At 39.0% G+C, this 15456-nt stretch overlaps 1 protein-coding gene across 2 annotated transcripts in view; it reads right to left on the bottom strand.

Moving 5' to 3' along the window:
• Positions 1–15456, bottom strand: part of LOC121440619 (fibrillin-2-like) — a 197161-nt gene that overhangs the window by 134511 nt on the left and 47194 nt on the right. For both annotated transcript variants that reach the window (XM_041641392.1, XM_041641393.1), the window contains exons 6-7: positions 9631–9828; positions 2075–2200 (exon numbers count right to left, since the gene is read on the bottom strand). In XM_041641392.1, coding sequence (XP_041497326.1) covers positions 2075–2200; positions 9631–9828 — 324 coding nt within the window. The remainder of the gene's footprint in view (positions 1–2074; positions 2201–9630; positions 9829–15456) is intronic.

Raw genomic sequence — 15456 nt, 5'->3', positions numbered from 1 at the left:
TTGCTCTTTTATACACAGGAACAGTATTACCCAAAGAAAATTGATAATGGGCACTTTTAAGACATCTCTAAATACATATGCCTTCTAACAAGCGGCGCTTTCACAAAACTTTCAGGTTTCAATTCCTAATCAACCCTTGTTCCAATTCCTTCATTTCCACAAATCACAAATACTAAATCATATAATTCTTTCTGGGCAATGTTTAAATGGAGTTGGCTGCCTGGACAGGATGTAAGCCAAGACATGACTGGCTTCGGGGCCCTGGGTGGTGCCTATGGTATAGCTCTAACTCCCATTCCCAGAGAACTTGGCGAGTGGGAATAAAGAGTGGTCCTGTCTTCCCCTGAGCTCTGCCTTGGCTCTGCATGCTCTTTTGATGAAGCGTGATGGAGAAAAGACTTCTTCCACATTCAACTAAAAAGAAAGTCATTGTTTGATGTGGAACGGGAATGTCACAACCACTAGAATCAGCCAGTGGCTGCGCCTTCTCACCTACAATCAAAGACTGGCTTTTCTTCCCTCACTCTTGGATAAAGTTTGGAGTGAGCAATAGGACAAACTCCTCCAAAGGCCTAGGAGGGAAAACTGGAATAGCAGCACTCTTTCGGTAGACCATTTATGTTTGGTCCATTTCTGGCGCTAATTCAGATTAATTTCCCACATTATGCAAGAGTTTTTTAACCTTTGCATTTCAAGCACACTGATGATCAATATCATATTGAAGTAGTGCAAATACTTGAATATTATTAGAAAGAATTCCAGAGAAATTTTATGTGGTCCTTAAAATAATCAACGGCATTCTCCTCACTTTGCTGTTGTGAGGATCAAAAAATTAGCTGGCAACACTGTTAAATGTGTAAGACCGTGAAGACAAGTGCTGACTGACTATAACTAATAGAAGAACATGGATAGCAGAAAATGATACTAACACAAAATTGTGTAGCAAGGAGTGAAACAGCAGCCTCGATGCCCATATGCTCTCTCCTCTTTCCCAATGGCACTCAGATACCCATTTGCTGTGTACAATGAAGTACTCACTTTCCACTTTCCCATTTTCTTGTCTATGTAAATGGGTATGCTTCTTTATAACTGGTCAACATAAAGTAATCCAACTATTGCCTTCCATAAAAGGAAAAACCTGAACTAGAGTAAACGGGGATCTTTTTCTACAACTAGCTAGAATAATCATATGTTACTGTCTTTAGAAAGTACCTTTGGGCTAGATGGTGACTTGGAGTATAAGCATGAGGCTCTAAGTTCAGATCTGCAGTATTAATTTAAAGTTTGCTGTGGTAGCATTTATGTAACCCCAGTGCTCTCATAGTGAGACAGAAGGCAGAACGAGGAGAATCCAAGAGCCCTGTCTTGAATCAGATGGAAGAGGAGGATAGGCACCTGATGCTGTCCTCTAACTTCCTTGTGCATACCATGGCATGTGCACACCAAAGCAAGTGCACACCAAAGCATGTACACGCCTCTCCTCACACACAGGAACATTGTCATCACACACAGGAATATGCACACAAACACACACATACACATACACTAGGTACACGCACATGTGAGCGTGTACACACACACACACATACATGGACATATGCATTAAAAATTTACCTGTGATGACATAAATTGATTAAAGTAAGGTAACGACGGAGAGATTTCAGTCCTGCTGAAAGCATTATAAAAATATACATGATCTTTGAAGCTATATGCGTTTAGACATTTCTTAAGTTTTATAATGATGGAGACTTTATCACAGATAAATTAGAACACTAAATTTACTTGAAATGAATTCACAGATGAAATGAAACTTACCTTATGAAAGAAATTATAAAAGGCTAAACGGCACTCGCACTCACTCTTACTACCTCAGAGGCAGTGAGATCAGTCAGATACAGAATGTTCACTTCAAGCCTATAGGACATGCTCCTAAAACCAAATCTATGGGCTACATGCACACCTCCATATTAAGATAAAGAATCAGGATAATAGTTGTTAGTTTGAGAAGTTCCAAACGCGTAGTTTTCCCTGGATTCAGGATCAGCCACCGGGCTTGCACCCGAGGCAATCTCACCTTCGCACTTCTGAGTTGTCTCGCTCTGCTTGTGGCCAGCAGGGCATCTGCACTCGAAAGACCCCACGGTGTTGAGACAGTTTCCTCCCTGGCACAACCCCGGAATCGCCTGGCATTCGTCAACGTCTGCAAGAAGAAAACATTTTAAACATAAACAAAATTGATTCCCAGACTAGATCAGTATTTTTCTTTTATGTCCAGGGAAAATGTTCTAGGACAACAAGCTGAGGGAAGCAGACCCTCTTTGCATGCTTGTTATTTAACTTATGTAGATGGTACCATGCATGTCACACAGGTCTTCTGGAGATCCACCTGTGCTGGTCTGTGCTGTAGATAATCTACCGATTTGGTTATGCCAAAGAATGCTTCTTACTGTGTGTTTTCTTGGTTCTGGCATGGAGTTTATCATTATCTTCTCAGTTTCCCAGTGAATGGTAAAATGAATGCTCCCAACGTGCTTCCTCATGGAGTTCAGTGACTATGAACCCTGAGGATTCAAAGGCACGAGATCTCTCTGCCATGGATATAGGGCAGAATCCCTGGACAGGTGGTGTGTGTGTGTGTGTGTGTGTGTGTGTGTGTGTGTGGTGTGGTGTGGTGTGTACACCATACAAAGCATAGAAAGTAAGTTATGTAAGCACAGGGGTTAAACTAAAAGCAAAAATGAAGAAGATCTAAGACAAAGCTCAGATATTGAAATGTAACAATAATGCATGAATTAAAACAGAAATCATAAGGCAAACTGAACATGTTTTTAATTAAACAATGAAAATATACCAAATAAGGCTTGTGAGCTATTGCTAAACTGGTAGCCAGAGGTAAATGTTGAGCAGCAAAATGTCTATATTGCAAAAAGCGTTAAGTTCTATGCCCAATGATCTAACTTTTTATATCCACACATTTTAAAAGCATTAATTAAATGTGAAGTGAATAAATTCAAGGGAATATGACAAAATATAAAACAAAAAAAACATATAGATAACTACTGTAATTTCAGGGTTTCTGGGAATATGAGTAAAATTGATGTATTGTGTCAGTATTGATTACAGATATAAAAAAACCCTTATTTTATAATACAAGTAATGAGAATGAACATATCACCACAGAGTCTACAAAGATAAAAAAGATCTAAAGAATGAATGGCAGGAATTCAATGATTAAGGTGAAATATACAAGTCTGTTGAAAGGTACAAATGCCAAGGCTCAGTCAAGAACAAACAGACATTAAGAATAAAGTATATCCATTAAGGCAGTCTCATTCACAGTTTAACACAGAGAACACTTCATGTCTCAATGGACATGCCACTGAAGCCAATCAAAGATTTAAGGGAAAATGACAGAAATGTCATCCAAACTCTCACAGCACGAAAATGTGATGCTGTCCTGCCGACGTGACTAAGAAGATATCTGTCTGACCTCAAAGTCAGACCAAGACAATACCAAAGGAAGCATGAATAAAAAGAACAGAATTGGATAATCTTCCTCTGGGATAGGCACACAAAATTATGAGTCAAACTTAGGAATACATGAAAAAAAACTGTGTAACAGGACCAGAAGATGTTTATCCCAGGAATTTAAAGGTTTTCTTAAAAGCAGAGGGAAATATTAATCAATATAGTCCTTCATATTACTGAATTAAATTAAAGCCATAATGAACCTATAGATTAGAAAAACAAATATCAGACTTCAACTCCAATTCATGATTTTAAAAGCCTCGATAAATCAGAAATGTGTAGTAGTGGCTCATGTTGACAGAATGCTCATTTAAGATTAGACTTATTCATTACATGATTAGTTTGTTCAATGTATACAGCCAAGTTATGTGTGTTTTGGCTATAAATATCTTCACTAATTTATATTAACCAAGGTAATAGCCAAATCTCCTTTTCAACCAAGAACTAAAATTTAATAAACAAATTTCTTCACCATGTTTTTAAGTTTTGGAACAAGCAGAAACATTTAAAAGCCCAATACTTAACCATCAATGACATAAATTAATAATTATTGCTTACATCTTAATATAACTAAAGATTTGAAGTGGATACATTTATTTACAATTACAAAAGACAAAATATCAGGTATTAATCGAAAGTAAAATATCACTTCTAATTAGAATATATGCATATGAATAGATAAAACACAAACTATATGAAAATAGTATACACATGCAAATAAATAGCTGTTTACATAGGACATAAAATCTCATAAAAATTCTTGGAAGGATTTAATACAACTATCAAAATTTTGAATTCACTTGGTTTGTGATAGCTCAAACCTAAAGGTTACTATGAGCTAACTTTGGTCACTTAGTGCCACGGAAATGGAGATGGCACACCACTAAATGTGGATGAAGGTTGGAGATGGCACACCACTAAGTGTGCATAGAGAACAAAACAAGAACTCACCCCACTATCAACATTAAAGAAGACAAAGTTGTTAAGCACCCCAAGAATGTACACTTGATACTGCTTATCTAGTTATAGAATATTATCATAGACAGAGCTAAAACTTAAAAAGTCATCACAATAAATCTTCCTATTTTCTCCAAAGATTAAGTTTCCTAAAGTATTATCTTAATTTTGTATTGCCTCTCATTTCTCACAGTTACTGTGTTCTTTACGAAGCCATGTTGTTTTATTCTCTCTTAAGCCATGGACCAATAGAAACTGCAAGAGCCATAGGGTAACCAACTCTCAGAGATGGCCTGCCTTGGTTAGTATGATCAGTGTTTTCAAGTCGGAACTAAAGCAATTTCTATTGTCTTCTATGCATCTGACATTTGTTTTTAACTTAAAAAAATTCCAAACATCCTATAAAGTGACCGACCAGTATTATCAAAAAAACGTGTGACATGCATGCCAGTGTGTCATTTTTAATGTACCACCTCTCCCAAACTAACTAGCAGAAATGTTCAGGAAACAGTCTAGGAACAAGAGAAAATGAAATCATAGAAAGCTGTAGTCTAGAAACCTTCTAAACGGAGAATTAGCACACATATGGAAACTTCCTAACTGTGCCGCGCGATCTTGAAATGAAGCAGAACCTCTCATTTCGCTTTCCCAGACATTTTAACCATGCGTTAAGTTTTACTTTGTTTCTATTACTGTGCTAGTCTATTGGAGTTTTGAGGCAAATGAAGTCCAAAACTTAACCTCTGCTGCATAAGCAAAACCAAGCAAGTAAATCTTGGGACATTACTAACGCCTGCCTACAGAATCCCAACATGGACGACACATCCCTTAAACAGTTGTGCTCTGAAATATGAGGCCTCTGCCAGAACACCGAAGGGAAATAGACATACACATATGGATGAGGAGATTTAATAATTGTGCCTACCTTGGCTTCATGACTTTTAACCCAGATGATTTCTTTCCTTGAAATACTAAGTTTGAAGGCATTTAAATCCTGCAACTATTTCTTGGCCCAAAGGATATTTACTGCCTTTTCTGTGTGTGGACTCACAGTAGGCATTGTCCGACATGCCCCAAGCTCACCAGTGAATTAAAAGATGCCTGCCTTTATGAAATTACATTCTACAGTCAGGGAACTAAGCCAAAGAGAAAAGAAGTATATTAGAAGCTGAAAGGTGATGCAGAATAAAGAAAACACATTATTATAATATCTATGCAATGGGTTATCTTATTTTTAATAGTTACCTATGCTTATGGTGTCCTATGTACACTAATTCTCTAGAAGCCTCTAGAGAAGGGTATATCTAGAATGTATTAAAGTACATCTATACATAAAGAAAATAGTTTCAATTCTCAGACCGGTGAGTGTTCACAAGAAAAATAGAAAAGCTTCCTATTTGTAGTGAAGAATATTAAAATCAGCATTTAACACAGCTTTCATCCTAAGTTTTCTCTGTAATAGCTACTAGAAAAAGCCTCATAAGTCCACAAGTGACCTGACTTTTATTCTTGATAAATATTCAATTTCTGATCTGTGGAGTTGTCTTGTCATTCCCTCAGTGTCCCTGGAGCTCTCTTCTGAAGATCACTATGACACAGTGATTAAGATGTGATTAATTCACACCAGTATAATCATGGGTTGTCTTAACTGAGCTGAGACAGTCCATTTCAATCTGGAGTATCAGCACACATGGGATGCCTTGGGAACGGGGCACAACTCTAAACACAAAGCTTATTTATGCTTTACATACTTGAACACAGTGCTTCACAATAATTTTACTCAGGACTAATGGTGATGCATTTTTGAATAGATTAATTTTTTCTTTGTCCACATGCATGAGGTTCTGTGTGCTTTCCAGACGAGTGCAGGTACACAGAAACTCTGTCTCAAAAAGCCAAAAATTAAAAATAACAGAAATAGAGTATAAAATAAAATCACATAAAGATGGAAAACACACAGAGAATATGGATACTGTATGTTATTATGCTCTCTTTGAAATGTTTGAATGCTGACGAAGGAGCAACAGCTGCTAAAAGATATTTGCATATAAATGCTGCTGAATTAATCCAAGATAAGTATTTTGAAAATACCTTGACTTCAAAATTGAAGGCAAAAGGTATATTACTTTGGAGAAGAGATTCAAAAAAGAGATTACAGGAAATAAGAGGTTGTGGATTTATTCTGAGTTAATTAAAATCAGGTTTGATTAAGGAAGACCATCTGAGAAATCTTTGGTAGGAACAGATGGCCCAGATGTCTCAGTTCTACATCCAGAACAAATTCAAGATGCTGCCTGAGATGATCAAACCTCACAGAATACTCCAGTCAGGACTTGACCATAACTCTAAATTTTCTTTAGGTGCCCATAAGATTATCAGTGCCCCCAATCAGCCGGAAGTAGCCTGGAATACTATGCTCATATTCCCAAAAAATAGACTATGAATATTTTCCTTTGTTTAAAAAAAAGGGGGGGGGAGTGGTATGAGACAATTCTGTATTCTGTCAATTATGTTTTAAATAAACACTGATTGGCCAATAGCCAGGCAGGAAATATAGGCAGGACAACCAGACAGGAAGTAGAGGGGGGGCAATGAGAAGAGGAGAATTCTGGGAAGAAGAAAGCTCTTTCTGTAGTCCTGTCCAGACACTGAAGAAACAGGATGTGACCTGCCTTAGTGAAAAAGGTACTGAGCCATGTGGCTAACATATAATAGAATAATGGGCTAATGTAAGTTATAAGAGCTACTATGAAGTCTGAACTAATGGGCCAATAAGTTTTATAACTTATGTAGACCTTCTGTGTGATTCTTTGGGACCTAATGACTGTGGGAACTGGGCAGGACAGAAACCCCAACAAGCAGGCCCTCATGTTACAGATCCCTGGAGAACAAATTAGAGGCAATAATGAGCCTCCTAATGTAAATTTAGGGAACCAAATTTGGTTCTTCTGTAAGAGTAGCAAATACTTTTAACTGCTGAGCCATTTAGACAGGCCCTGATTCTGTGCATTTTAATATCAACTTACCATATGAGGTCACAGTGGAACTTTGCCATTCATGGTATCATGTCAGTGCACAAAATGTTCTTGGTTTAGGGAGTCTTATAGAATTTGGATTTTTCAACTTAGGGATACTATTTGAGATATCCTTCTAATAAAACTACAAAACTGGCAAAAATCTTTTGAGGCTACTGTTTATTTTTTTAAAATTTATCAAATTGCTCACGGTTTATTGTTCAGTGAACTAAGGTTATATGTGCATCCTCAGTTGTAATTTTGGCATGGAGACACACTGGTCTGCTTCCTAAACTATGACATTTATTTAATGGGACTGATGCCATCATCACATCTCACATACTTGCTGAATTCAGTCAGAAACGTTTAGCTCTAACCTTGATCATGATTTACTTATAATAGTTCATCTAATGTCTGTGTCTCAAACTGAAACAACATCATTTCTGTCAATAATATAAAAGTCATCTAAACTCCCTTACATCTAAATGATTTACTAGAAAGATTATTTTCACTTTCTAAAAATGGATTTAGTACATATGGCATCAGAGAAGTAGTCAGTGAATGTCAAGGTTTCTATTGGCTAAAAATGAGTGGCACCATTCCTGTAGTGACATTTTGTTTGAGCTTTAGCAAATAAAGCTTGCCTGAAGATCAGAGTATGGAGCTAGCCACACTGCTTAGCCATAGAGGCAAAACAGTGGTAGTGAACACCTTTAATCCCAGCACTCTGGAGACAGAGGCAGACAATCTCTGTGAGTTCAATGCTACCCTGGGCTACAAAAGACTGAGTAAATCTAAAAGTGAAACAAATTCAAGTCGTGGTTGCTCACACCATTAATCCCAGCACTAGGGAAGTGGAGACAGGAAGTGATATGGCTGGGGGGAGAGAGAAATATAATGTGGGAGGAGCCAGGAGCTCAGGATTCAGTCTGAGGTTTAGCAGAGAAGGCATTCAGTCTGAGGACTTGTAGAGACAGTATACCCCATTCGATCTGAGAATTTTGTATAGGTAAGAACTAGTGGCTGGCTGCTCTGCTTCTCTGATCTTTCATCATGTAATATGCATTACATATTTTAGGAATTAGTTTTTTAAAAGTTTCTTTATTTGTCATCTTATTCTTCCCCATTAATGTTAAGAACTGAAACTTTCCATTAGGTGACTAAAGATAAAGATCACCCCTGAATATCAGACTCCACGTTTTTATTATTAAGACCAATTAGAAATCATATTACACAGTCTAGGTACTTGGGTTGGACTCTGTGGCCATGGAGCTTCAGGCCCCAGATCTGCCCTTGATATATGTACAGTGCCACTTATGAGGCATGGGAGGCCCTGGAGATTACCTGGAGAGAAAGGCATCATGGATGATCAGGAGAGAGAAGAAATCAGTTTCTCTCAGACAATAAAGTGTATATGTAGTGCACTATGGGTGTGGAAAGAATTGTGCCGTCAGAATACGGACATAGAGCAGTTTGCCCTCTCATTGCATTACATATTTTAGGAGTTAGTTTTTTTAAAAGTTTCTTTATTTATCATCTTATTCTTCTCCATTAATGTTAAGAACTGAAACTTTCCACTAGGTGACTAAAATATAAACTACATCTGTCATACTTCTGAACAGATCCACATGGCAACATGATGTGGGATTTCCCCTCTGTATGGTATGAATGTTTTATTACTATTGGTTAATAAAGAACCTGCTTTGGCCTGTGGCAGGGCAGAATATAGGTAGGCAGAAAAAGTAAATGGAATTCAGGGAGAAAGAAGGTAGAGTCAGGCAGATGCCATGTAACTGACAAAGAAGAGAGAGAGAGGCAAGTCTGCTAGAGAGGAAACAAGACATGTAGAAAATGACATAGTACCACAGAAACATGGCAATACAAAGACAAATAGAAATGGGTTAATTTAAGGTGCAAGAGCTAGCTAGAAATATGCCTGAGCCATTGATCAAACAGTGTTGTAATTAATATAGTTTCTGTGTGATTATTCAGGTCAGGGCAACTGGGAAACGAAGAAGCAGTCTTCGTTTACAGCAGTGGGTACTGTTTTCAAGGTTCCCATAAACAGTTTCTGGTTTGCTGACTCCAGTCAAAGAGGTGGCACTTGGCATGGTAAACATAACAGACTCACCCTGACATGCTCCCGTGCGGATATTGGGGATAAAGCCCCGGCGACAGGGTTGAGGCTGGGCTGGACACATCTCACAGGGATGACCCCAGGCTCGTCCAATGGTGGCACAGCACAGTGTCTTCGTGCAGACGATGCCTGTCAGCTGCCCCTGGCACATCTGGTTATTGACTTGTGTGAAACATGGGCCTGTCCTGTAATCTGGAATGAGAGAGGAGAAGGAAAGGCAGCATTAAAGACCCCGTTTACCAGAGGCAGAAACCAGAAACTTCCTTCTGAGCCGTCCAAGGACAGAAGAGCAGTGAGTTTCATTTTGAAAATTTATAACTTCCAGTCGTGAGATGTATATTCAGAGACCACAGTGGATTATGCACTGGGCATTGCCAGCCGATGGCTCATGGCACCCAGATGTGCTTTCTTGGCTTGGATGATTTTAAAGAATTTCAATTGGTAGTAAACATTGTAAAAACGGGAAATTTCACAAGAAACTTGTATTTCAGGTTTTTCTTGAAAAACGTGGACGTTCTAGCTGTGCTAAGTTCAATGTGTCACATTGCAAGATAGGATAAAGCATCTGTCCTCTTAGGACCCTCCTACTTTAATCCCAACCTTAGTGTGCATTCAAAAGTCCCACCTGGGCTCCGAAGGCATTTTCATTAAGGATTAATCCTCCTTACCCACTAAGTATTCTCCTTTCAGACTAAGTGGTCAAGAGTTTAGAAAGCCAAAGTGACCTGACGAAAATGTGTTTTGCATATCAAAAACATATTTGGGCAGTCTAAACAATGCATAAATAGTTAGGTCTCATAAGCTGATGTCTACCTCTGTATCAGTCTGTATCTTTATGGTTAGCTTAGAAATGTCAAGAATTCTCTACAGGCTAGGCAGTGTTGTGTTCTCTTTGTTCTGTATTAGATAACCGTTATCCTCTGCTGCTATAGATGGTGGCCAAAGTCTGGGTAAATGTGTGACGGGTGCATGATATACAGTCACTCATATGACCTTCCTATGACCTTCCTATGAAGTCAGGACTCTTACACCTCAAAGTGTAAGGTCAATATCTGGGGTCCACCTATCTTGGTATCACTTTCGATCCCGCCCTTAGACCCACTGACTCAGACTCAGTTTATTTAACAAAATTTTCAAGGGATCCACATGCATTTCAAAGCTTGAAGGCTGAATCAGACTATAGGCAACTCAAAGCTGGCTCTGGGTATTTCTAGTCTACTTTCCTCATGCTGAAAATTGACTTCAATAAATAATCTGGGGGAACTAGTAAACATTCTTGTAGGCAGAACTGAACCACCAATAAGAAAGCCATTGAGTGTTACTGCTGTGGATTTGCAAGACGTAAGAAATGAAAGAAAAGTTAGTTTCCTAATGACCGATTGGTATAATGGTTCCCAGTAGCCCTGAAAGTCAGAACACATACAAGAAAGGTTTCTCTCCAGAAAGACTGTAGCTCATCGTTGACCACCCTTTGGGAATGAAAGACGTCTCCCAGGCTTTCACTGCAAAGACTAGTGGTATTGAGTCTTATACAAACCTGCGAATGTGAATGCCAAACTTAGATAACAATCTGACATTCACAATGGCATGTAGGATGTGTTACAGCATATAAAGGTTGTGCACGGTCAAACAAAACTTAAAACCACATAAAACCGTGTTTAATGAAAAAGGAGGCTTCCTTGTACAAAATAAATGGGTATTTTAAAAGTTCAGTGTCCTTAGAGAGCTAACATAAAGATAAGTAAATTCAATGTAATGAAACAAAATCTTGAATGGGTATTTTGGCACAAGCTGGCTTAACGTTCTCAGCTTAACTTCCACAAAAATAGCTTATTTTAATTTCCTCATAAGAACAGCAGATGTACTGGCTGCAAGCTGAATTCTTGAAGAAAAGTCTTTTATGTATATGGAAAGATATAGCAAACTTAGGAATAAGTATTTTCCAGGTCATAACTTTTTAAAATCTTCATAAAACCCATATTTTGCCATTTTAAATATTGGGTTTGCAGTTTTCAATTATATCAAGTTCTGAACATATAGGAAAACTCTATTACCAAAAGATGTTAAGATTATGACTCCGTAAGGTGCATGCATAAATTCTTATCTTCAAATACTTTAGGTTTTCTGATCCCCAGGGAAAAGGCCTGTGGGGCCTTCCTCTAACCCATCCTCAAGCAAACCAACTGGCCAGGAGACTCATTCCTTCATCTCCCCACAGCACCTACTGAAAAGGCTGGCCTCTTGGCACATTCTCAGTGGACACAAGCAGCTGTGTATCTTTGCCAATGATCTTTCTGGCGGAACAGATGCAGGCAACCTTGGGCGCCCTTCCAACAACAGACTGCCTATGCCTTCCTCCTATGGCTTACACTTTCCTCTGCATCAAATCCACAGGAGCTTACTTATTGCAATAACACTTTTCTTTCTCACTTAAATAGCTTTAAAGTTTAAATTTGCATCCTTAGCTAGGCATGCAGCAACTGTCAAACACAAGAACAAAAGTGCATACTTAAGAGGAATTTAAATTCTAGGTCAAATTAAAGTATTCTGTCCCTAAATTCAACTTGGACCTTGGCTATGAGCAAGAATCTGATACATGCCTTAGTCAATTGCTTGTTGATCATGTATTCTCTTTATGAAAGTTTCACCATTAACAAAATATTATTGTCCACACCACTAAGCATGAGGGGTCAGGGTGGGAGCAAGCATAGGAATGTTTCATCAACTTGGTATGTTGGAGCCAATGGATGAGAAACTAATAACTTCCTCATTGGGTTATGACCAATAATTTTACTTTTTTAAATTAGCCTAGGAGCACAAATATTGTTTTTTTATTTTCTAATATCTAAGTGAAACGTGAGTGGCTGAGAACTTGTTTTAGACCATTTCGTTTATTGATTTTGTTTTTAAACTCATTATCTTTTTTTCTTCATTGCTTGTGTTCAATTGCATGATGTGTGAGGGGGGAGGCGTGTGTGCCATGGCTCACACGTGGATGTGAGGGTAAAACTTGGTGGAGTCAGCTGTCTGCTCTCCACTTTATCTTATGCTCCAGAGATCAAACTCAGGCCAGTGGGCTTTCAACTTGTGGTTGCAAGCATCTTTAATTGCTGAACCATCTCCCTAGCTCTTCATTTCATGCTTTTAAACATCAGGACAATTAGCATGCTCATAAAAAATATCTGGCAACTCCTTGCATTTCATTTCCCACAAACAACTTAATTTAGGTATATCTTACAAGTCATGAATCCATCTGTCTGAAACACACAATGAGAAGATTGCGGCACATTTATTGAAATTCAGTTCGGGAACATTTTTGCTACTTTTCCAACATTCCTTATGTCTTTTACCAGCCCAGTCCTAGACAACTGCTCTCCAAGCCCTGTCACTACAAATCTGCATTTTCAGGACAACGCATGCAGATAAATGACATCATAGGCTAAATTGAGTCTGAGGCCCCAAATCTGCATATGAGATTTATTCTTAGATGAGTGGACCCAAGCACTGTATATAGCATATGATGCAAGATGGCTAGGATACTGAACTGTAAGCATACATCATGACAGAGGAGAGGAGGGGAAAGATGAACCAAAACAAAGTGGATATGAAAGAGCCTTATAGATGCCTAGTATCTCATAACCGTATTTTAGAAAATCATTTATATTCTTTAAAAAGGAATTTGACAGGAACCTCCTTGTATAGCCAGAAAAAGCTGTTCTCAGAGGGTGTGTATTATTGAACCCCAATGCCAAAGGTGAGATACCTCTGAGCTGCTGATGAAGAAGGCCCAGGGACTTTAAAACAATACACGCTCGTGCTATTTTTTGGGGGGGGGGGGTACCACCAGAGTTAGATGAGAAGACCTAGTACTGAAGACACTATAGATATTGGATGTGTGATATGGAGAAAATGACTAGGACTGAACTGGAAACTTCCTCCTGTCCAGCTAGCTTTCATGGCGCCAGAGAATGCTATGCAGGCCAGTTAGGGAGACGTGGTACCAATGGTCTTACTTTTCTGTGAATATTATGATCTTATTAGGTCAATCGACTAAATAAGTAAGCTATATCCTAAGGTGTGCTATGGTTATGAGGTTAACCATTTGCTTTCTGATTGGATTTGGGACCCACTCCACAGAAGGAAAGACAGACCTTGAACTAGAGACCTGGACAAAACCCCATGGCAAGGGAGTCATAGGCACTAAGGGGGGAGTGAATACTGCTGTTTATCTAGCTTGACAAAGCACCAGGCTGTCCTTAAACATGTATGCTTACCCCCAGACAAATGCCACTTTCAGGTGTATTCAGACACACTTCCCTTGCTAGTGAACAGTGATGAGCAGAGATTCATGGCTGTACAAGGTCCTCAGTATAAGTGATGAGTGAATGTTCTATCCTAACAAAGCAATCTATTCCGTCCTCACTAAGGCTCATGGAGCACTGCCCAATAGGGGGCACGGCAGAAAGAGTGCCAGAGTTAGAAAACAAAGCAAAATCTATGAAACAACATCTTCTAGCAAAGACACAGAGCTACAGATGCCTGCACAGGGTCCATACAGGTGGTGCCAGTAACATTAAGGCGTGGGTTGGGGAGGGACTCAGGAAACCCTAACCCTTACTGCTGAACTAAAGTTTTAGTGAGGAGCAGTGCATATAATTGCTTTCATGACCCCCCTCCCCCATCACTCTCACGTAGTTTCAAACCAATGTTACACAGATGGCTCTGGTTAAAATAAATGGGTCACAAGACCAAACCAAAAGTCTTGTAGCAGAGGGGTTCATTTTGAGAGGCATAAAAGAGAGATGAGATGAGAGTGATAAGAAAGGCTGGAAAGGGGAGAATAATCATAAAAACATTATATATTTATGAAATTATCAAATAACAAAATTAGTCAATAAAAATATCTGAAGGTAATAAAAGTTCGATGAGGGACTAGGGAGATGGCTCAGCGGGTAAGGAACCTGATGTATCAGTACAAGGACCTGAGCATCTGGTCCCCAGCACTCAACGTAAAAACCACCTGTAGATCTGTAACCCAAGTGAAGGCAGGGGCACAAACAATAGGAACCTGGAGCTTGTTAGCCTGCCAGTATAGCCAATCAGTGAGCACCAGGTTCAATCAGTGAGAGATGATGTCTTCAAAAATAAAACAGGCGGGGACTATGAAGGGCAAAAATGGTGAAATCAGGTAGGGGGAAGGGAAGAAGAAAAAACAACGATGAGGATGCTTGATAAAGCCTAAAGGAATCACATTATTTTATATGTGCCTACAATTATACACAATACCTGTAAGTATGTTTACACACACGCATGCAGACACACACACACACAATCTTCCAATGAAATTATGCAACCTGGGATGACAATATTCCCCACAAGAGCCAAAGATTATCTAATAAGAACTCCAGTACCAGGTCACAGATGCTTTCTTTAAGTTGTTAGTTAGGGTGGTCCAAGTGATCCTCAAAACAATATAAACTACTGCTGTTATCCCTGGTTGTCTCTCAGAGGCAGAAAGTAAGTCCCTACTGCTGATGACACTGTACAACTCAGACACAGGGCTTCTGATCTGATAGCACCCTCCTTGAGAGCTAGCTCTCACAGGACAAGATAGTATAATGCAGGATGCCAAGGGAGGAGAGCAATCACAGTCTTATCCTGCTGTGACATCTATGAGTCCCCAGAATTACCAACATAGCAGTAGTGGCACTCACATCGTGGTGGTAACCAGCAGTTATCTAATTGGACTTAAAGCCCCTTCAGCATGAAGGAAGCCATGCCTGGTACTAGAAACTTAGCCAACTATGCAGTGCTAGTGAA

The sequence above is a fragment of the Microtus oregoni genome, unplaced genomic scaffold, assembly GCF_018167655.1.
Source record: "Microtus oregoni isolate MIOR12 unplaced genomic scaffold, Mior012 000069F_ref0000032, whole genome shotgun sequence".
Classification (NCBI taxonomy): domain Eukaryota; kingdom Metazoa; phylum Chordata; class Mammalia; order Rodentia; family Cricetidae; genus Microtus; species Microtus oregoni.
The sequence above is the reverse complement of the archived record's forward strand: the minus strand, read 5'-3'. Positions and strand labels throughout refer to the sequence as shown.